This window comes from Megascapheus bottae, chromosome X (assembly GCF_031878675.1).
Source record: "Megascapheus bottae isolate mThoBot1 chromosome X, mThoBot2.hap1, whole genome shotgun sequence".
In the NCBI taxonomy this organism is placed as follows: Eukaryota; Metazoa; Chordata; class Mammalia; order Rodentia; family Geomyidae; genus Megascapheus; species Megascapheus bottae.
The window spans coordinates 34,254,495-34,278,744 of NC_143547.1; the positions used below are offsets into that span (position 1 = coordinate 34,254,495).

The 24,250-nt window shown below is 40.8% G+C and overlaps 1 protein-coding gene across 3 annotated transcripts in view; it reads left to right on the forward strand.

Moving 5' to 3' along the window:
- The first annotated feature begins 4,555 nt into the window (after positions 1 to 4,555).
- Rragb (Ras related GTP binding B) overlaps positions 4,556 to 24,250 on the forward strand; it is a 38,544-nt gene continuing 18,849 nt past the window's right edge. Inside the window, exons 1-6 of one of the 3 annotated variants that reach the window (XM_090327253.1) lie at positions 4,556 to 5,190; positions 6,530 to 6,563; positions 10,578 to 10,677; positions 17,897 to 17,980; positions 19,760 to 19,826; positions 22,420 to 22,642. In XM_090327253.1, coding sequence (XP_090183379.1) covers positions 5,099 to 5,190; positions 6,530 to 6,563; positions 10,578 to 10,677; positions 17,897 to 17,980; positions 19,760 to 19,826; positions 22,420 to 22,642 — 600 coding nt within the window. In that variant the 5' untranslated portion in view covers positions 4,556 to 5,098. The remainder of the gene's footprint in view (positions 5,191 to 6,529; positions 6,564 to 10,577; positions 10,678 to 17,896; positions 17,981 to 19,759; positions 19,827 to 22,419; positions 22,643 to 24,250) is intronic. The other 2 variants (XM_090327255.1, XM_090327254.1) reach the window with 2 other exon arrangements.

A 24,250-nucleotide genomic window follows, 5' to 3' on the forward strand; every position in this document is an offset into this window, starting at 1 on the left:
TATCTTGCTTTCTTCTACATGACTTGTATCTGTGTGGTTTTCTGGGATGGTACAGATATCTGCCAGGTTATTTTTGTAATTGGGCCTGTTAATAAACAGTGATGCCGGCAAAAAAAAAAAGAGTCAATTTTCTGTGATACAAAGAAGCTACAAACTAATATCACTCACAAATAAAACACAATCATTACAGAGACATGAGAAAATTTAATTAATGTGTCTATTCCAGGGTCAGATAATAATATTTATTCCAGGGATGCAAGGCTGATTCAATACTTGAGAATTGACACTCTAGTTTGTCACATTAATAGGCTAAATAAGAAAAATTGCATTCTCACATAACTGTTACGGAAAAAAAAATTGACAAAATCAAGCAGTTATTCAAGTATGCCTTTCAGAACAAAAAAGAATAAAGAATTTCCACATTAAAGCCAGGCACAGTGGCTCATACCTGTAATCTTAGCTATTTAGGAGGCTGAGATCTGAGGATCGTGGTTGAAAGCCAGCCCGGGCACTAAAGACCATGAGACTCTTATCTCCAGTTATCCACTGGAAAACCAGAAATGGCACTGTGGATCAAGGGTAGCCTTGAGCTGAAGTGATCATGGACAACACCCAAGCCCTGGGGTAAGGAGGAAGCCTTGAACTCAGGGATAGCACCCAGGCCCAAAGTTCAAGCACCATGACAGAAAAAAAATTCCACATTTAATACAGAATATGTATAATAACCCTATAGCTAAATTAACATGCCCTTAAATGTAAATACTGGAGAAGTGGCTCAAGTAGTAGAGCATTTGTCCAGCAAACACAAGCCCCTGAGTTCACATCCCAGTTCTACCATCAAAAAAATAGATAATTTAAAAAAGAGAGAATGGGGAAGCAGTGACACTGTTCAAAAGGAAATGCACTTATTACCTGTCTTATGTAACTGCAACCCCTCTGCAAATTAACTTTACAATAAAATTTTAAAAATTAAAAATGAGTGAATTAAAATACATTTAATTCTTCACCTAAAATATATAGTGATTGATTCAATACAATCAATACTCAAATATATGTTGCCTACCAGAAATGTGTTTAGGGTGGGGAGTTTGGCCTAATGGTAGAGTGCTTGCCTACCATGCATGAAGACCCATGTTCAATTCCTTGATACCACATACATAGAAAAAAGCCGGAAGTGGTGCTGTGGCTCAAGTGGTAGAGCACTGTCCAAGAATGGTACTTAGGCCCTGAATTCAAGCCCCATGACTGGCAAAAAAAAGAAAGAAAAGAAATGTGTTTACTATTTTTATTGTTTTGAATATTTTTATTATATGCATGTAAGGAGCTGCCATTCACTGAAGCAGTTTATCTTGGTCACTGTCACCCCTTCAACATTCTCATTCACCCCTCCCAACTTGCCTCCTTCCCTTATTTATTTTAATTTAGGTTATATATTGATTTTTTTATTTAACAAAGCAGTTTATATGTACAATGCATCTTGATGTGTATTATCACTTCCACTCTGACTCACCACTTCCCTTATATTTTTCAGTTCTGTATTACATCAATGAATTTTTGCCTGCATTTTCTCCCTTCCCTCTTCTGGAATTGTCTTCATACTTTTTGTTTAAGGCAATTCATTATTCATTGATAGAAAGAGAACTGATATTTTTGTTGTTGTTTGTGGGGCCTGAACTCAGGGCTTGGGTATAGTCTCTGAGCTTTTCTGCTTAAGGCTAGGGCTCTATCACTTTGAACCACTTCCAGTTTTTTTTTTTGTGGTAAATCAGAAAAGAGTCTCACTAGGGGCTGGGAGCTTGGCCTAGTAGTAGAGTGCTTGCCTAGCATGCACGAAGACCTGGATTCAATTCTTTGGTACCACATATATAGAAAAAGCCAGAAGTGGTGCTGTGGCTCAAGTGGTAGAGCTCTAGCCTTGAGAAATCCCAAAGACAGGGCTCAGGACTGGCAAAAAAAGAGCTAAGAGACAGCACCCAGGTCCTAAGTTCATAGCCCCAGGACCAATACAAAACAAAAGTCTCACTAACATTTTCCTGGGTAGCTTTGAACCGTAATCCTCAGATCTCAGCCTCCTGAGTAGTTTAGGTATTAGAGGTGTGAACCATCAATTTTCAGTGGGAATTGATTTTTGAAATATTTATTTATTTATTTTTGTGCCCGTCCTGGGGCTTAAACTCAGGGCCTGGGTGCTGTCCTTGAGCATTTTTCATTTTCTTTTGGATGGCCATGGGGCTTGAACTTAGGGTCTGGATGTTGTGCTCTTCAGCTCAAGCCTAGTGCTCTACCACTTGAGCCATAGTACCACTTCCAATTTGCTAGTGAGTAACTGGAGGTAAGAGTCTCAGGCATTTTCTTGTATATGGGCTGGCTTTGCACTCTGATCCTCAGATCTCAGCCTTCTGAGTAGGTAGAATTACAGGTGTCAGCCACTAGGGCCTGTTATTTTTTTTTCTCAAGGCTAGCTCACTACCACTAGAACCACAGCTACATTTCTGGTTCTTTTGGTACTTAGTTGGAGACAAGAGTCTCATAGACTTTATTTTTTGCCCAGGCTGGTTTTGAATTTTAAGTCTCTTGATTGCAAGTGTGAACTACCAGCACCCAGTGATTTAATTTTTAAATGTAATTTTATTGTTGTTATTAATGTGTACAGAGGGATTACCATTTCATAAGTCAGATAATGAGTATGTTTTCCTTTTTGGACAATTTTTTTTACCAGCCCTGGGGCTTAAACTGAGGGCCTGGTACATCCTTTGGGCTTTCTCAAGGCTAATATTCTAGCACTTGAGCCATAGCACCACTTCTGGCCTTTTCTGTATATATGGTACCAAAGAATTGAACTTAGGGCTTCATGCATGCTATGTGAACACTCTACCATGAGGCCATGCTCCTGGCTATTTCGTGTGTGTGTGTGTGTGTGTGTGTGTGTGTGTGTGTGTTTGCATCAAACATGTTCTTCCTAGATATATAGTAATTGTTAAGACATTTAGAGCATTAAGTCTTCTAACATTATATAATCCCATACTCACAGTTCTCATTTTAGTGTGTGTTATTACCCGGGCACACTCCCTTAGTTAGCTGTTTTGCTCAAGGCTGGAACTCTGCCACCCGAACCACACTCCACTTCTGGCTTTTTGCTGGTCAATTGGAGAGAAGAGTCTTAGATCTTGGCTAGATACAGGTTGCTCATACGTGTAATCCTAGCTACTTAGGATTCTGAAATCTGCTCTGCTGAAATTAATATAGATGTTCCCATCTCCTTTTATGTAGCATAATTTGAGGGTCTTCTTCATTCTTTTTTTTTTTTTTTAGTTGGCTGGAACTCTGGGCCTGGGCACTGTCCCTGAGCTCTTCAGGTCAAGGTTGGTGTTCTCCCACTTGAGCCACAGTGCCACTTCTGTTTTCTGGTGGTTAATTCGAGAGAAGAGTCTCACTTTTTTTTTTGTTTTTCTTTTCTTTTCTTTTTTTTTTTGCCGGGGCTGGCTTTGAACCTCAGTCCTCAGATAGCCTCTTGAGTAGCTAGGATTTCAGGTGTGAGCCACCAGCACCTGGCTATTCTTTTCCAACTCTTTTTCTTTTAGTCTATATTTCTGTGTATTTAAAATCATTTTCCGTAAATACTTTTTTGCAGGTCTTGGGACTTGAACTCAGCCTGGCGCTGTCCCTGAGCTTCTTTATAGGTGTGAGAGGAAGAGAGAGAAGACGAGAGGGAAAGAGGTGAATTCAATAATTAAGTGCAAATATTACATGTTGATTAAAAAATCTTAAAAGACATTTTTAAAATGAGATTAGTCTAGTGCTGGTGGCTCATGTCTGCAATTTTAGCTACTCGGAAGCTGAGATCTGAGGGTGGAGGATAGAAGCCAGCCAGGAAAAAATGTCCATGAGACCTTTATGTCCATTTAATCACAGAAAAAGCTAGAAGTGACGCTATGGGTCAAGTAGTAGAGCCCCAGCCTTGAGTAATAAAACTCAGGGACAGCACCCAGGCCCAAATTGGAAGAAGAAGTGGGGGGGAGAGGAAAGGGGAGGGAGGAAAAGGGGGGAAGTGGAGGGGAAAGAGGAAGAGAGGGGGGAGGAGGAAAGAAGGAAAGGTAGATGAATGTGTGCGCTAGAACTCCAGATGACACTTGGGTTCCAACCATGAGGTACTTACAGAACGTTTTGTATGTGAAATATAGTTTTACGCGCCTTAGATGTCTTAATTCATGTAATTATGACCTCAATTCCAGGAACTAGTGGTGAAGAGAAGGAAAATAAACGCTTTTCCCAGCGTTGGGAATGAGCAGCAGTAAAAACAAAACAAAACAAAAACAAAAACACTAGCTTAGAGGCACAGAAATGCTTGGGGACCCTTTAACTCTAGGCGTTCAGGTCCGCCGCAGACCCAGAGAGCACCCGCACCACGTGACACGGATGGGCACCACTCTGCTTTTCCCAGCACAGTCTCTATGGTATTCCTCCCAGCCCACCCTCCCCTTGGGCAGCGGCGGTCACATGACAGGGTCTGGGTTTACTGCGAGCTCCCACGTGATGTTGGGCCTGCAGTCGGGTGACTTGTGAAGAGGTACCTGGGCTCTTGAAGGGCGGGCGGCTAGGTCGTCACGGCCTTGGCCGCTAGTGGACTTTATTAGCAAACGCAACTTCGGAGCTACAGGGCCGGCTGCTTGTAAGGGGTTCACCGCTCCATGCCTACTGCACCGCCCGTTCTTTCTGCCACCATCGCCTGCATGGTCCCGCACTCCTTTGCGGGTGAAGTCACCTTTGGGTTTGCAGACCTTGGGGCGTGAGAGGCCCTAACTAGGAACGACTGCTCCCTCCCCCGACCTTTTTCCCTCTCATCTTCCATCATCTTCCATCACCGAGTCACTCAGCCTTTGCATTTGCCTGCTTAGCCGTGCGTACAGACCAAGTTTGAGCGGTAAAGGTAACGGTTGGGAAAGCGGCCCCCCAGTGGACAAAGGCAGAGGCGACATTAGAGCAGGCCGAGGGGCCGGCAGGCAATGAGAATAGGTAGTCGAGGGGGGTGATCCAGAAAAAAAAAGTAAATAAAAGAGTACTGCGGATTTAGAAGGCACTGGAAAGGACTTGTTGCACAATGGAAGAATCTGACTCTGAGAAAAAGATGGAGAAAGAGAATCTGGGGCCGAGAATGGAACCTCCACTAGGGGAACCGGAAGGATCGCTTGGGTGGGTGTAGGGTATTAATGTCAAACCTGGAAGGGAGGGTGTTTTAATTGAAGAGAGTCTTGTAGATGCACCCCCTCCCCCACACTCCAAGAGATAAATTGCTTCATATTGCTAGCAGGGTCAATTGATAGCATGCTTTTGAAAAAAGGAATGGTGCCAACTGGGCAGAAGCAGCTTTTGGGCTGGGACTGATGATACTCTTGGCGAATTGGGGGTTAATTGATCTTTAAATTGCTTTGAGTTTTTAATAAAGGTGGTTAGAGATCACCATGTTGGGGATAATTGCAGGGACAGGATTTGATATTCCCTGGTCAGATGAGTGGTTTTACAGTGCTTTCTGTGCTGAATTGTAACGGAATTTGAGATTTATGTTAAATGTATTTTCTGTATGTCTGACAAGTGAAATATGACGAAAGACAGTTGAACAACCAAGGATACTTCAAGATTTTTAAAAAAAATGACAAGCTGCATTAAAAAAGTACAAAGCTGGGCTGGGAGTTTGGTCTAGTGCTAGAGTGCTTGCCTGGCATGCACCAAGACCCAGGTTTGATTTCTCGGTACCACGTATTTAGGAAAAAGCCGGAAGTGGTGCTGAGGCTCAAGTGGTAGAGCTCTAGCCTTGAGAAAGTCCAAGGACAGTGCTCAGGCCCTGAGTTCAAGTCCCAGGACTGAAAAAAAAAAGTACAAAGTTGGGCCATGGCATGGCCTAGTGTTAAAATGCTTGCCTAGCATGTATGAAGCCCCAGTTCAATTCCTCAGCACCACATACATAGAAAAAAACCAGAAGTGGTGCTGTGGCTCAAGTGGTACAATTCTAGCCTTGAGAAGACCCAAGTGCTCAGTCCCTGAGTTCAAGCTCCAGGACTGGCAAAAAAAAGTACAAAGCTGCATTAAAAAAAGAATACTAAAGCTTGGAATGTGGTATAAGTGGTAGAGTGCCTTGCCTAGCAAATGTGAAGTTCTGAGTTCAAACCTCAGTAATGCCTCAAAATAGAGAATATTCAAATGTGAAAACATTCTTTGATTTATGAAAACACATATATGTGGCTTTTATTCATATTTTTTAAATATCAAGAAATGAATCTTGAATTTGAATGGCTTATTTGTATTCCTAAATGTGCTTCCTAGGAGATATCTCGTGAGCTTGTATTTAGGGGATGGGGAACATACATCCAGTTTATAATTTAAGAAAATGAGGGCCTCTGCTCAGCTGAGATCCCACACAGCTATACTCAGTTGTTAGACATACTCTTGCCACATCCACATTTATTTGTAATTCATTAATTTCAGTTTCTAAGCAACTGGATCATGGAAATTGTCTTTTGATTTGTATCTGCAGGTGGGTGCTACCAAATACAGCCATGAAGAAAAAGGTAAGATGTGTTAGGTACATCAGAAACATGAAAGTAAAGGTAAGAAGTTGCTAATCAGGAATTTGTAGTATGTGTGCACATGTTATGTGTGTATGTGTACACACATGTATAACATTTTTCCTAGACTGTTGTAGGAATCTTCTATATAGTCTTTCTAACTCTTCCCTGTATTTGCTGTTTGCTCTAGTTGTGTGTTGAGTGCATGGGCTGGTACTGGCGCTGGCTACTGTTCCTTACATTTTTCACTCAAGGATGCTTTACCATTTGAACCACAGCTCCATTTCTGATTTATGTTTTGGTGGTTTAATTGGAGATAAGAATCTTACAACCTTTCCTGTCTGGGCTGGCTTCAAACCATAGTTCTTTCATCTTAACCTCTTGAGTAACTAGGATTAGCCACCAGTGCCTGGCTTGTTTGTTTGTTTTTCTCTCGCATTCCTGGGACTTAAACTCAGGGCCTGAGCACTGGCCTTGTGCTTTCACAAGGCTAGAGCTCTACTACTTGAGCCACAGCACCACTTCTGGCTTTTTTCTGTGAATTGAACCAGTCTTCATGCATACTACGCAAGCACTCTACCACTAGGCCAAACTCCTGGCCCATTTTTTTTATGTTGTTGTTGTTTTGTTGGTCATGGGGCTTGAATTCAGGGACTGGCTGCTGTCCCTGAGCTTTCTTGCTCAACGTTAGTGCTCTACCACTTTGTGTTACAGTGCCACTTCTAGCTTTCTGATGGTTAATTGGAGATACGAGTCTCCCAAACTTTGCTTCTGCCAAGATTCCAGCTATAAGCCACTGACACCTGGCCTTTGTTGTAGGGTTCTTTTTTTTTTGCGAGTCCTGGAGCTTCGACTCAGGGCCTGTGCACTGTCCTTGGACACTGCTCAAGGCTAGCACTCTGTTACTTGCATCACAGTGCTACTTTTGTCTTATTCTGTGTATTGGTAATGAGGAATCCAACCTGGATCTTCCTGCATATTAGGTGAGCACTCTACCACCAGCCCAAACTCCTGGTGCCTTGGCCTTTTACAAGCAACTAAGTTAAATGTTCTCTTTTGTTCCTAGTCTTGGGACTTAAGCTTAAGGCCTGAGCACTGTCCTTGAGCTTTCTCAAGGCTAGTGCTCTAACACTTGAACCACAGCACCACTTGTAGCTTTTACTGTATAGGGATTCACACATGCTAGGCAAGCCTTCTACCACTAGGTCACAATGCCGACACAAGTTCTATCAAAATAAAACAAAACAGATATATTTAGCCTTAACTTCGTCTAACAATTCAGATGGGCTCCAGAAATGTTCTTAATGAATTTGTCTAAAGTTAGTTGCTATTAATAAAGATGTCTTAATACTGTCAGGAATTTCTACATGATTAAGAGCAAAAATTAGCTTGATTTAATCATTTCATAGTGTACAAATATGTATATTGTGTCCTAGAAATTTATGCAGTTTTTTTTCAAATGAACAGATGTGAAAAAAGGACAAAAACAAACTTTTTAAAATGTCTGTACTGGAGCTTGAACAAAAGGCCTGAATGCTGTCATTTAGCTTATTTGTTCACAGCTAATGCTCTAACACTTGAGCCATACCTCCACTTCCAGTTTTTTTGCTGATTAATTGGAAATAAGAAAGTCATGGACTTTCCTGTCCAGGCTAGCTTTGAACTATCATCCTTAAATCTCAGCCTCGTGAGTGGCTAGGCTTGCAAGTGTTAGCCACTGGCACCTGGCTAAAAACAAACTTTTCTATTCCAACTTTAGACTGATTTAGGAACGACTTTTCCTTAGTGGGGTGAAGTTGTATAAGTTTTTAGATTGAATCAAGACTGAGTGAATTAAATTGCACTAGCACTCCATATTTGTAAACAGAATTTGAACAAAATTTCTTGGGATTGAAAATTGAACAAGTGTCCTTTTTATTTGAAAAAATAAGACAAACTATTTCATACATTTTAGATATAAAAGACTCTTGTAGTCATTTCACTCAATTCCTTTCCAGTTCCTGAATACTTGGCATCTTCGGTAGCTATTGTTCCACAAGACAGTTTTCACTTTTTTTTTTACCACTTCTGGGCTTCAACTCAGGGCCTGAGCACTGTTCTTGGACTTTCTCAAGGCTAGCGCTCTGCCACTTGAGCCTCAGCACCACTTCCGGCTTTTTTCTACTTATGTGGTACTGAGGAATCGAACCCAGGTCTTTGTGCATGGTAGGCAAGCACTCTATCACTAGGCCAAACTCCTGACAGTTTCTAAAACATCTTTGGGAGCTGAATTCATGGCTCAAAAGCAAAGCACCTACCTAGCAACTGCAAGGCTTCAAAGCTATGAGTTCAAAATCTAGTGCCACCAAAACAAAACAAAATACCAAAAGAAAACCCCTGAACTCTCTTGGTTTGTATCTTTGTTTGGTTAGGTTTACTGGAGATACAAAGGGCACTCATACTGCCCTTCAAGAACTTACAGTAGTGACAAATATGTAGTACATTATTATTTGCAGTGATATAACAGAACCACCATGTTAAGACACCTACATATGCAGGTGGAGGGCATTGGGGTCAGAGAAGTGTTTTTTTCTCTTTTTTTCATATATTTTGTTGTAATTAATAGAAGGCTTACATTATATTCGCCATATTGAAGGTGCATTATTTCACAAACATTGATACCCTTTCTCATGTTTTGGTCCTCATTTCCCTCCCCCCACCCCCACCCCTCATCTTGTTTTCTCCCTTCCCTATCCTATTTCAAATAACCAAATAAATATATATACAATATATCAGATAACAAGGTAAAAATACTGTAACAATATGAGATAACCAAGGGCAGCAAAAGCTATGAGAGATAACATAGTACATTAAGGACAACAATCTCTTTTTTCTTTTTCTTTTTGTTAGTCCTAGGGCTTGAACTCTGGGACTGGACATTGTCCTTGGGCTTTCTCAAGGCTAGCATTCTACCACTTGATCCACAGTACTACTTCCTGCCTTTTCTATGTATGTGGCACCAAGGAATCCAACCCAGTTCTTCATGCATGCTAGGCAAGCACTCTACCACTAGGCTAAACTCCCATCCCCTCAGAGAAGCTTTTTGAGAAGATAATTACTGAACCAAGTCTTGAAGGATAAGTGAAACTTTGAAAATGAAAGAAGAAAAGACAATGAAACCTTATCAATAGCATGGATTCTCAGGAGGCCAGTGAAAAGGAACTATACATATCATTGAGTTGTATGTGGTGCCTGGTTTTATTTATTGATTGATTTTTTTTACCAGTTCTGGGGCTTGAGCTCAGGGCCTGAGCACTGTCCTTAGGCTTTCTCAAGGCTAGAGCTCTACCACTTGAGGCACAGTACCACTTCAAGCTTTTACTATATATGTGGTACCTGGGTCTTTGTGCATGCTAGGCACACACTCTACCACTAGGCCAAATTCCTGGCCCTGGCTCCTGCTTTTAAAAGCCCTTGGCCTGGAAGGGCAGGAAATAAAAGGCAAGTAGATAGACCAGATCTAGGAAGGTCTTATATGTAATTTGAGGACTAAACCTATAGGCCGTGAGAAACTTAAAAACACAAAGGAGGGGCGGGGTATATATATATATATATATATATATATATATATATATATATATATATATGCATTCACCACTGTTTTTTTTTTCTTTTGTTGGTCATGGGGCTTGAACTCAGGGCCTGGGTGCTGTCCCTGAGCTCTTCAGCTCAAGGCTAGTGTCTACCACTTTGAGCGTTACTGAAAGTTTTTGGTGGTTAATTTGAGATAAGAGTCTCATGGACATTCATATCTGGGCTAACTTTAAACCACGACCCTCAGATCTCAGCTTCCTGAGTAGCTAAGATTACAGCGGTGAGCCAGTGGTGCCCAGCTCACCGTAAGTTTTGAAATGTAGTTATTTACTATTATCTGTGCCTAGCTGTGAAAAATCAAATATTGGAGGAAAATTGGTCCTTGCACATTAGATTTGTTCTAGGTTGCTAACTTTTTTTTTCTTTTCCCCACTTTGTCCATAGGTTCTGTTGATGGGTAAAAGTGGGTCTGGTAAGACCAGCATGAGATCTATTATCTTTGCAAATTATATTGCCAGAGACACACGTCGCCTTGGTGCAACAAGTAAGATGTTTTATCTTATTGTGAAATAAGGTGATCTTAACTGTTAATAATCTGCGTAACACACTTGGTGGCCATAGCTTATGCATGCAGAGGCTGAGGGATTTGTTTTGAAGCATGTTTCTCTCTCCTGCATCCCTTTTCCTCAGAGTGATTTGACTTAATTGTGGTTATTACTGCTTACTTTTCTGGGAAGCTTCCCCCCCTTTTTGGGTTGCTTACAAAGTGGAATGCCCTTGTCCAATTTCTTTATGTCCTCCTGTTTCTTAAGAAAGGATAGAAAGATCCTTTTGCTTGTTCATTTTGCGGGGAGGAGGGAGAATGTTTTTAACTGTTATCACACCAAGGGAAATTCGTAGGTATTAACAAGCATATCATAAAATCTCCTAAGATACTTTTTGTTCCTAAGATTTTTTAAAGCAATAGTTCTGATCTCTATGAGAAGGTAAACTATGAAAACAGAAAGAGGGAGACCAACTGCTCTGTACTGTTCTTGTCTTGCCATTTTTTTCCCCAGTCCTTGAGCTTGAACTCAGGGCCTGAGCACTGTCCTTGAGCTTTCTCAAGGCCAGCACTCTACCACTTGAGCCACCACACCACTTCCAGCTTTTTCTGTGTATGTGGTACCAAGGAATCGAACCCAGGATTTTGTGAATGATAGGCAAGCACTCTACCACTAGACCATGTTCCCAACCCTGTTTTCTTTCTAGGTACACATAGGTCTTCTCATTGGAGGTTTTACTCTGACTTGGGAAATACATTACTGTTATTTATGGTTCAAATATTAGTATAGACTTGCTGGACTGCCATAGCTATGAGAACAGTGAATCTAGCATCCTGAGAGAGAACCCCTTGGTCTCTGAGCATCTGGATTTTGCCTTGGTCTTTAGCTTCTAAGTGAGGGAGTCATTGCCCTAAGTGGCATTCAAACATTCCTGTTCTGGGTTTCTACCATCATGCATGCTTTAAGGGACAAGTCACTTTATAAGGTGTGTCACTCTGGCCTCAAGAATAGTAACATTGCCGGGGCTGGTGGCTCACAACTGTAATCCTAACTACTTTGGAGGCTGAGATCTGAGGATCACTGTTTAGAGCCAGCCCAAGCACAAAAGGAAAGCCTGTGAGACTCATCTCCAATTAGCTATCACAAAACCAAAAATGGCACTGTGACTCAAGTGGTAGAGCACTGGCCTTGAACTGAAGAGCTCAGGCACAGCGCCCAGGCCCAGAGTTGAAGCCCCATGACTGACAAAAAAGCAAAAACAAAAAAATCCAAACAAACCCTAGCTATTCAGGAGGCCGAGATCTGAGGATCAAGGTTCAAAGCCAGCCCGGCACAAAAGGACCTGAGACTCTTATCTCCAATTAGCCTCGAGAAAACTAGAAAAGGAAGTGGGGCTTGGCTCTAGGGTGGGGTGGTATCCTTGAGCTGAAGAGCTCAGGGACTATACCCAGGCCCAGGGGTAGGGTGGTAGCCTTGAGCGGAAGAGCTTAGGGATAGCCCCTAGGCCAAGTTCAAGCCCCAAGACCCCCCTAGAAAAAACCCCAAAGAATAGTAACATTATATTCCAGACCCTAGGATACCAAGGAGAAGGAATCCTTACTTCTTTTTTTATGGGATTTGAAAGAATAGACTTTCATGATTGGAGCACTTATTTCTTTTTGCTATCCGGTTCTTTTAAAGCCTCTACAAATATTTGAGGATGTTGTAAGTCTTAGTTTATACTAGGTATTTCCCACCTCCCAAATACTGTCTTCAGTTAAAAATGTCTAGTTCTGGGGGCCGGGAGTTTGGCCTAGTGGTAGAGTGCTTGCCTAGCATGCATGAAGACCCGGGTTTGATTCCTCGGTACCACATACATAGAAAAAAAGCTGGAAATGGTGCTGAGGCTCAAGTGGTAGAGCTCTGGCCTTGAGAAAGTCCAAGGATAGTCTTCAGGACCTGAGCTCAAGCCCAGGACTGGCAAAAAAAATGTTTAGTTCCTCTGTCTAATCTTCCTCTTTTTTTGCCATTCCTGGGGCTTTTCTCAGGGCCTGACCCTGTGCTTGGGCGTTCTGAAGACTAGCACTCTACCACATGAGACACAGCACCATTTCTGGCTTTTTCTGTATATGTGGTACTGAGGAATCTAACCTAGGGCTTTGTGTATGCTAGGCAAGCACTGTAACACTAGGACACACTCAGAAGCCAGGTGCTGGTGGCTCATGTCTGTAATAATAGCTACTCAGGAAGCTGAATTCTGAGGATCACAGTTTGACACCAGCCTGGGCAGGAAAGTCCATAAGGCTCCTTTCTAAAAACTAACTAACAGCAACAACAACAACAACAAAAGCCAGAAGCTGTAGCTCAGATGGTAGAGTGCTAGCCTTGCACAAACGCTCAGAAACCCAGGCCCAGATTTCAAGTCCTAGGACAGGCACAAAAAAAAATTAAACCAAAACAAAATGTAACATAACAAAACAAAAAAGAAACAGAACATTTGAAAGCTTCATGCTTGCTAGGCAGGTATTCTACTACTTAAGGCACCTATGCATCCTTAAGCAACGACAGACATGACTTATTTGTTGAGATGGGATATTGCTTTCTGAGTAGGTGTGATTAGAGCCAATGAGGCACCATGTCTAATGACTATGCCTCATTTCACTCATAATGTTGAAGTATTTTAAAGGACTTATTGAAATGTTTGCGATTTTCTGGTCAGTCGTGGGCCTTGAACTCTGGGCCTGGGCTCTATCCCTGAGCCCTTCATCTCAAGGCTACCACTTTGAGCCACAGCACCACTTCCGATTTTTTGGTTGTTAGTTGGAGATAAGAGTCTCAGAGACTTTAGAGTCCAGGCTGGCTTTGAACTGTGATCCTCAGAGATAAGCCTCCTGAGTAGCTAGGATTACAGGCACGAGTCAGCAGCGCACGGCTTAAATGTTTGCATTTTTGAATTGACACTTGAATGCATATGTTTTTGTATCATGCCAAAGTGAACCTATTACATCTCTTATTCTGGATATTACATTACTGTGTAACCCTTGATTGGGGAAGGCTTCTTTATGTTATACTAGAAAAGCTTCAATTTAATATACATATACATAGATATGTATACATATATATGAAAGTATACACATATATACATATTCTTCTCATTCTTTCTTCATATATTTTTATTGTAATTAATAGAAGGGTTACATTACATTCACCAGATAGAAAGTGCATTTCTTCACATACATTGATACCCTTTCTCATGTCTTGGTCCCCATTTCCCTTCCCCCACCCCCTTCTTCTCATTCTTCTGCAATTAGTATTTAAGCTTATTCATAAGCTCTTATTTATACTAAATGACTCAGGTTTTGTTAGCTCATGAAATATTTCAGTGCCCTGTGTTAATTATGAAAGCCAAGACAAGTCACTGTTTCTTAGGACCTCATCTCTGAATTTTATCCATAGGAAAGGGGTTGAGTCCAACTATCATTTTAACTACTTATTCTCATCTGGTATGTGAGCTTACCTTCCTACCTCTGTACCATTTGTCCATTGGATACATATCTCATCATAGTTTCTATGGTATATCATGCATGTAGAGTTGACATCTGGACCCTGGAAAGGCAGCCTGCCCAAATCTGTCTTTTTTTGTGTGGGGGTCATGGGGCTTGAATTCTGGACCTGGGCACTTTCCCTGAGCTCTTCATCTCAAGGTTACCACCCTATCCCTGGGCCTGGGCATTGTCCCTGAGCACTTCATCTGAAGTCTACCACCCTACTCCTTGAGCCACAGTGCCACTTCCAGTTTTCTAGTGGTAAATTGGAGATAAGAGTCTCAGGAGCCAAGCCCCACTTCCCATTTTCTAGAGGTTCATTGGAGATAAGAGTCTCAGGTCCTTTTGTGCCTGGTGGCTTTGAACCTTGATCCTCAAATCTCAGCCTCCTGTGTAGCAAGTATTACAGGAGTGAGCCACTGCGCCCAGCTCTTTCTCTGTCTTCATAAGATCCATTTTAAATTATTTTCTGCTAAGAAAATAGTTCAATATCTGGGCCTAGTATTTATATTTTTCCAGTAGATTACATGAAGCTAATATTTGTCCAACTGTTGCTAAGTTTTTCCTCAATGTTTTATTTACTTAAGTCTTCATAGTAACTTCCTTCTGAAAGATAACATATGACTTAGAAAGCTATGTTCACTCAGCTAGTACACCTGAGCGCTAGACTCCAACTCTGTGCTTATCTGGTGTTTATCACATCACAGTCTATCTGGTTTATAATACCCTTAACAGTTCCCAACAGACTTCTTTTACTCTGTGTTTTAAATTTTGCACACTTTATTGAAACACTTTTTCCTAGTACCAGTGATGCAAAAACTGGTATTTAGCCGATCAGCAGGGCTGATTAATAATCAAGTCCAATAATCTTGCCAAATTTCTACAAGTAGGTTTTTTGTTGTTGTTGTTTTTTGTTTTTGTCATTCTTGGGGTATGAACTTAGGGCTTGGGGACTGTCCTTGAGCTTTCTCAAGGCAAATACTCTACCATTTGTGCCACAGTACCACTTCTGGCTTTTTCTGTGTATGTGGTACGGAGGAATCAAACCCAGGACTTTGTGCATGCTAAGCAAGCACTCTACAACTAGGCCACATTCAGGCCCTCTAAAAGTAGTTTTGACATAATCTGACAGCAGCTTTATGAACAGAATGTTGCACACAGAAACCCCATTCATTAAATTAGGCCATTTATTTCACAAGTATGTTTCTGTAGCTTCCTGTGTGCCAGACACTGAATGATATAGGACTTTTGCCCTTAAGGATGTCTTATGTGGGAACTTTATTGATAATGCTGTAATTTCTATGTTTCATTAGCGGTAGTACAAAATACTTTTAAATGTTATGTTGGCCCCAAGCCTTTAGTGCATCATTAGCTAGTTAAGGGTCGAGGTTTTATTGCTAAACATATAGACTGGTTCAAAATGCATATAGTGCATTGAGTTTTACTTGATAAATCTTTTGTATTCAGTTGTTGACTTTCTTTAAATGTAGTAAAAGAGTACTTAAAAATACTGTTTGACTGTAATGTGTTAGTGTGTTCCTAGTTTGTCATTGCTGAAAAAGTCGCATTTTATTTTGTGACACTTATAGCCTACTGTGTTTTGAACCTTGAAGGATAGAAGTGTTGATGTTATTAACTTAATAGGTGGATGTTAAAATGTCTTTGTGGGAATAGTAAATTTGTCATTAAAAATATGATTCTGAAGTGTTTCAGTCTCAAACACTGTTGACAGCTCCAAGATTTCCTCCCTTCTCAAAATTCTCTGATCTCTTGGCTTTTATTTAATGTTTTTATTAGCCTGGTTTGCTTCCTTTATCTTTAACCATCCCACTCTGATTAAAAAAAATTAATATTTATGATAGCATTTTCTTCTTTCTGCCCCATAAGTGTGTAGGATTCCCCAAAGATCTGTTCATGGTCCTTTTTGATTAACTCTCATCACAGGTAGAGAGAAGAGGCAAAGCATAGGAAGTGTAGTGATCGTAAGTCTTAGAGAGGAACAAGAAGTGGGGGTAGAGCAAAAGATGCCTTCTAGACCAAATTTGGTAGTTAACTGAAGGCAGGTAGAGAGTTTGAGACTGCAAAATTTAATAATCAGATTTATATTTGATTCTTTCCAGTTTCTAACAATAATTACAAAAGTAATATTTGTAATATTTTCTCCTTTACTGTCAAGGCAACTTCCTTAAGGACAATGACCATTAGCAGTTCAAAAGTAAACAACCTTTATTTATATATACAATTATGCATATACAGAGAGACATATTCTTTTTCTTTTTGAAGAATAATGGAATAAAATTCTGTCTCTTTGCCAGGTACTAGTAACTCATACTTGTCATCCTAGCTTCTCAAGAGGCTGAGATATGAGGATTGCGCTTTGAAGCCAATTCTGACAGGAAAGTCTGTGAGACTTTTATCTCCAGTTTACCACCAAAAAGGCAGAAGTAGAGGTGTGGCTCAAGTGGTAAAGTACTAAATTTAAAAAAAGCTGAAGGACACTGCCTTATGTCCTGAGTTCAAGCCCCAGGATCAGCACACACACTCAAAAAAATCTGCCTCCGGGCTGGGATGTAGCTCAGTGGCAAAGCGCTTGCCTAGCAAGTGCAATGTCCTGGGTTTGATCTCCAGTGCCAAAAATGAAAAGACAAAAAAATATAGTTAAAAAAAACCCCAACAAAAAAAATCTGCCTCTTGGCGAGATCATTATATCTATTATATAGGAGTACAGACTGGACAGAGGCAAGTATAGAAACAGTAGGAAATAATTAAATTATTTTTATAGATCGGGTAAGAAATGACAATGTCTTGATTTAGGTTAGGCTAGTAGTAGCAGAAATGGTGAAAAGTTCATGGATTTGCAGTATACTTGGATGGTTGAGTCAATAGGACTTGCTGTTGGATTTGGGGAGAATAGTGAGAGAAAGAATAGGATTAGGGTTTTCACTTAGGCATCTGGTTAAATTCATTGAAGTGGAGAATACTGAAGGCTGAATAAAGTTTGTGGGAAGAAATAGAAGATAGGTTCCCAGCTGAATAACTGTAACTAAAACAATATGAATAGATGATCTTTTTGGGGGAAGAATACAAAGGTGAGGCAAGGGCTAAGGATCGAGTCCTGAAGAACTCTTACCATTTAAGGGACAGAAAGAAGAATAGGATCCTATGAGGGAAGATTCCAGAAAGTTTGTATGTATAATATCAGAGACCAAGAGAAGAGAAGTTTTTTTTGAGAAGCAAGAGAGTAGTCAACAGTGTCGTACTGCAGAAAGTAAGACAAGGACTATAATGTCCACTGGATTTGGTAATGGGGCCGTTGGTCAGTTGATGAAAGTTATTGCTATAACATGGGAATAGAAACCAGATTTCCATCCCATGTGCCCCATATCTAAAAAGTCACTGAATCCAGCTGATGGCTCACGCCTGTAATCCTTGCTACTCAGGAGGCTGAGATCTGAGGATCAAGGTTCAAAACCAGCCTGGGCACAAAAGGACATGAGACTCTTAACCTCTAGAAAACAGGAAGTGGGGCTTGGCTCAAGGGTAGGGTGGTAGCCTTGAGCTGAAGAGTTCAGGGACAGCGCCCAAGCCAAGTTCAAGCCCCATGACCCACCAAAAACAAAGTCACTGAATCCTGTCACTTCTTTTGTTATTGTCTTTCCCTTTCTCAGTAGCACTTCTTTCCATTTTTTTTTAGTACTAGACCGTATACATAGTCTTCAAATTAATAGCAGTTTGAGCACCTACTCTCTCGTAGACTCTGTTGGAAATACAAAGACATGTAAGATATGATTCCTTTTCCAAGGAGGGGGAAAAGGGGAGAAGGGAAGTAGTTTGAGTACCTACTATGTGCCAGGCACTCATTGAATACCCTCAGTAAGTTTGGGAGGTCAGCATCATGCTCCTAAAAAAAAAAAGAAAGGAGTAGAACCTAATATCTAGATCTTAAATGACTTGGTCAAGTCACACAGAGGTAGAACTGGTATTTAAACTAAGGTCTCTTTTACTGCAAAATGTTAATGTTTTATAATATTTTGTTGGCTGTATTCAGATTATGAGGAAATAAAATCTCACCAAGTTAGGTGGTGGTCAAAGCAACAGCTTGGATGTAGTCATAGAAGAAATGATACTACGTGATTGATCTGACTGTTCCATAAAACTGTGTAGATAATAATTACTAGACTTGGTGACATTTGTGGGATAAAAATTTAGTTATTCCTTGGGAATCTTTAAGTAAGTGCCTGGCAGAGAGTAGATGCTTGTTACTAAATGCTTGGATGGATTCAGAGGGAGACAGGACGGTAAGTGGGAATTTTCAGGCAGAGTTTTCAGAGGAGGTGGGATTTACTGTGGGTCTTAAGAAGTAAATACAACTTTGAAAGGAAAATGGGGAGGGATTTCCAGCAGAACAACAGAATAGGCTAAGTATAGGGGAAGGGAAGTGAGGCAGAGGTCGCAAACAAATAGTCTGTGCTGAGTAAGGCCTATAGATAGGTTTTATTTGGCCTATATATTGTTTAAGAAAAATTGGAATTAGTTGTCACATGTAAAAGTTTCCATAAAAACCTGCATTTCCTCTACTGCTGAAAAAAATTAAAGGTCTGCTAACCTTGAGCCAGTGTTCTGTGGCCAGCTTTGAGGGTGTACCTTTGCTGGTGTGACTCCTTTAAGCAAGTTTGCGACCCCTGATGTGTAAAGTATGTTGAAGGTTGGGGACTTAGGGGGATTTGGAAGGACTGTGAGTAAGCTGATTTGGGCTGAAATGAAAGGCTTCCTTAATGTGAATTATTGGGGAAATATAAGGATACATTGGAAACCAAATTGTGAAGGACCCTGAATGTACTTTTAGGCTTGGAGGAGCCACTGAAAGTGTTTTGAGTGGGGAGTGATATGTTCAAAGTAGTGTTAAGAAGATGAACATGCCAGTAGCCTTTAAGAGGATGGATAAGACTTTCTGGTGAGAATGTCAGTTATGGAGCTCTAGTAGCAGTTGAGACATGATATGATAGGGACCTTTCTTAATGATGGTGTTGGGTTATTAAGTAAAGAATGGAATTAAGAGAGATTACAAAGGGTTAGTGTTGAATGTGAACAGAAGAATCAGAAATGGGAAAAGCAGCATCAGTAGCTGAAAGGGAAATCTGTACAGGAAGTAGTTTTGCAGTGTTTTATGTTTGAGTTTTTGGTTGTTGTTTTATTTTTGTGGGGGAAATTGGTAAGGACAGGTGAAACAGGGACCAGCTGCTAATTGGTTTATGTCATTGTCTTACATGTTAAATTTTAACATTGGTCTTATAATTGGACATTGTTTCTATGCTGAGTACTAACCTACTAAAATGTAAAATGACTTACACAGGAAACAGGTCTATAGCTGAAGTTAGTTTAGGCATGCCCATCTTGCCACTAAACCACATTGCTAAGCTGAAAATCACCTTCTTGTTGTGCCTTTGAGCATTTCACTCCACTTTGGTCCTTCTAAATTCCATGGGCTAGTGCTTTGCTAATCTTAAATTTCACTGTGCTTACTTCAATTACTAGATATATTATATTTGTCTTCCAGTTGATGTAGAACATTCTCATGTCCGATTTCTGGGAAACCTGGTTTTGAACCTATGGGATTGTGGTGGGTAAGTACCATCTTCTTATTTGTTTATGAAATTGATGGTAATAACTGTGACATCTTGTACAGTCAGCATGGCAAATACACTTAGGGGAGCTGTCACTTGTAATAAGTACATCAGATAGAAATTTCGTCATGGATAAAGATCTCTTAAGAATGGGGAAATATCCTTTGTGTGTGCTGTGCTCAAGTAGCTCTAATACAAGATCCATGCTTGATCTAAGTATATGTAGTATGAGTAGATCATTCCTTGTTTTGCAAGAACATAAATCAGATTTGTGTCTCAGATGGTCTAATGCCAGTGCTGAGAAATATCTTTTTTTCCCCAGTCTTGGGCCTTGAACTCAGGGTCTGAGCACTGTCCTTTGGCTTTCTCAAAGCTAGTGCTTTACCACTTGAGCCACAGTAACAGCAACACTTCCAGCTTTTTTCTATGTATGTGGTGGTAGTGGTCCTGAGGAATCAAACCCATGTTTTTGTGCATGCTAGGCAAGCATTTTACCACTAGGCCAAACTCCGGCCTGAGAAAGGTCTTATAGTCATCACACCAAATGAATTTTTTGTGGGTCATGGGGCTTGAACTTGGACTGGGCGCTGTCCCTGAGCTCTTCAGCTCAAGGCTACCACCCGACCCCTGGGCCTGGCCATTGTCCCTGAGCTCTTCTGATCAAGGTTATCACCTTACGCAGGAGCCAAGCCCCACTTCCCATTTTCAAGACGTTAATTGGAGATAAGAGTCTCAGGTCCTTTTGTGCCCGGTGGCTTTGAACCTTGATCCTCAGATCTCAGCCCCCTGAGTAGCTAGGATTACAGTCATGCGCCACCATGCTGACGGCCAGAATTTGTTCTTAGTTATTTGGTAATTACCTAAACGTAGGTTCAGCACTGTGGTTTGACTCTTACTTAGCACATATTACCGGGCCAAGTTTCCCATTGTTGGTTGGACAAGAAGGAAACAATATTTTCTCTAAAGACAAGGCACTTAGCAAATATTCCATCACTAAGGCACACTCACGGTGATTGTATGTAGATACTCTCTGTCCTATGGTTATTTGCATTTTCGTGCTGAGACGGCATTGTTTAGTACCCAGTGATTCAAATACAAGCACTGGAGTTACACTAGGGTTTAATCTCTGTTCTTTTAGTTGTGTTATCTTGAGTAAATCAGAAGCTGAGCTTCTGAACTCCAGCTTTTTCATCTGTACTAGGGGGACAGCAATGGTCCCAATTCATAGGGTAATTTTGATGATGAAGAACCTAATAGATACAAAATGCACATCGCAGATATTATTGTCAACTTAGTATTTCCCAGGCAAATATAGAATCGGTGCTCAGTGAAAGACTAATATAATAATTAGTCTTTGAGAAAATGATTCCAAACCTACTACCTGGTGAATGTAACTGTAACCCTTCTATACATTACTATGATAATAAAATAAAAAATTAAAAATTAAATAGAATATTTGGCTAACATGGTATTTATTCAGCAAAGGTTCACTGAGCATCTAACACTCTTTTTAAGATGAGAAGTTGGCTTATACCTGTTAACCCTAGCTACTTGGGAAACTGAGATATGTATGATCATTGTTCAGTGCCAACCCAGTCAGAAAAGAATGTGAGCCTCCATCTTCAAATAACCAGCAAAAAACTAGGCTGGATACATGGCTCAAGTGGTGGAGTGCCAGCTGAGCAAGAAGTTGAGTGAGTGTGTGAAGCCCTGAGTCTGCACCCCAATACAAAAAAAAATCTGGGAATTGAGGGGGAGGGAACTATTGCATTAATTAAAAATCATGCTCAGTCATGCTGATGGCTTGCATCTGTAATCTCAGAAGGCTGAGATCTGAGGATTGTGGTTACAACCAGCCTGGGTAGGAAAGTCCATGAGACTCCAATAAACTATTAAAAAAAAGCCAAAAGCGAAGCTTGGCTCATGCAGTAGAGTACTAGCCTTGAGGAAAAGAAGCTCAGGAACAGTATCCAGGCCCTGAGCTCAAGCCTCAGGACAATGAGGAAGGGTAGATTGAATTGAAATCTAAGGAGTAAGCAGGAATTCATGAAATGAAGAGGTAGGGGAATACCATCTAAGAAATAGTATGTGGAAAAGCCCCATGGAACCAGGTGTTGGTGGTTCACACCTGTAATCCTAGCTGCACAGGAGGCTGAGATCTGAGGATCAAGGTTCAAAGCTGACTCAGGCAGGAAAGTCTCTGAGTCTCTTTATCTCCAATAAACTACTCAGGAAAAGCTGAAAGTGGCACTGTGGCTCTACTGGTAGAGAGCTAGTCTTGAGCAAAAGAAACTCAGGGACAACACCCACGCCCTGAGTTCAAGTCCCAGAACCTCTCTCACCAAAAGCCTCATGGGGTACAAATTGGCCATGAGGGGAACAGAGAATATCAGTGTGCTTAGGACATGAGTATTGGCCAGAGAGTGCGCAAGTTTGTAAATTATGGTTTATGAGGTAAGATCCTTCAACCTGTTTGCTATTATTTACTCTCTAAATTGCAATTGTAGGTTGTTCTGCACTTAACAAAAGTAGATCATAAGCAGGAGTGATTGAATTGAAGGTGTGCTAACAATCTATATTTTTTCCCCAACAGACAAGACACTTTCATGGAAAATTATTTCACTAGCCAACGTGACAACATCTTCCGAAATGTAGAGGTTCTGATTTATGTTTTTGATGTGGAGAGCCGGGAACTTGAGAAGGACATGCACTATTACCAGTCATGCCTGGAAGCCATTCTACAGAACTCTCCAGATGCCAAAATCTTTTGCTTGGTTCACAAAATGGATTTGGTACAGGAGGACCAACGAGACCTGGTAAGATATAGCAAAGGTGCTACATCAAATGATTGACATGCTTTGCAGAAGAAACATAGGTATTTGTAACATTTATGTTCTGGGGAAAAAAACTGTCAAACTGAAATCCTATCATTTAATTTATTTTATGGTGGTCCTGGGGCTTGAACTCTGTCCCTGAGCTCCTCAGCTCACGATCCTCAGATCTCAGCCTCCTGAGTAGCTAGGATTCTAGTCGTGAGCCACCACGCCATCTCGTCATTTGTTTTTAACACTCTTTTTTTTGGGGGGGGTCATGGGGCTTGAGCTCGGCTTGAGCCCTGTCCTTGAGCTCTTCAGCTCAAGGCTACCAGCCTACCCCTGAGCCTAGCCATTATCCCTGAGCTCTTCAGCTCAAGGCTATCACCCTATGCTTGAGCCAAGACCCACTTCTCATTTTCTAGAGGTTAATTGGAGATAAGTGTCTCAGGTCTTTTTGTGTCTGGGCTGGCTTTGAACCCTGATCCTCAGATCTCAGCCTCCTGAGTAGCTAGGATTATAGGCATGAGCCACTTAACAAACACTCTTAAATGGGTATGATAGTAGATGCCTATAGTCCCAGATGCTTGGGAGGCTGAGATGGAAGGATCAAATGAGTTCAAGACCGACTATATTTTCCATGGTAATAGAAAGACAGTATTCACTGAAATAATGTCAAAATTGGCATCATTAAGCAATATCTGTCTAATCTAATCTAATCTAATCTAATCTGTTGATGATACTAAGCCTTCTTAACAGGTCTCTTTAGCTTTACTTATTTTTCAGAAAGGGTCTTTTGCTTTTGCCTGGAAATGGCCTCAAAATAAAATCCTCTTGCATTTGTCTCTCATATTGCTAAATTTATAGTCATGATCTACCATATCTGGTTTGATGTTGAGGTAAGGCCACCCTAACTTTTGCCCAGGCTGGCATCAAACCAAACTCCTCCTGTCTATTTTCTAAGTAGCTGGAATTACACCCATGAGCTATCACACCTGGCTTAATCTATAAATAATTTTGTTCCCCTTGTTTTACTGTGAGAGATAGAAAGACCCACCAGGAATGAGGTGAGGAAAGATTAGCATCACCAGATTAATTTAGAAAATATATATGCATCAGTTTATGTAACAACAACCATGCTGTGTCAGGCACTATGCAAAGTCCCTGAAATAATATGTTTTCTTTGGCATGAATGAATTAGTACATATAATTTTATTTTTTCTGTCAGTCCTGGGGCTTGAACTCATGGCCTAGGTTCTGTCCCTGAGCCTCTCTGTGCTCAAGGGTATCATTCTACCACTTGAGCCATGGCACCACTTCCACCTTTTTCTGTCTATACAGTACTGGAGAATCAAACCCAGCGCTTCATGAACGCTGCGAAAGTACTGTACCACTAAGCCACATTACCAGCCCTAGTAATATAATTTTAAATCAATGAAAACATAATAATCCTACAAAAACCAATTAGATAATTCTTCACAAACCAGAATAGCCCAGCTAGGTGCTGGTGGCTCACACATGTAATTCTAGCTAGTCAGGAGGCTGAGAGTTGAGGATCTTGTTTTGAAGTCCATGAGATTTTTTTTTTAATCTCCAATTTTAACCATTTAA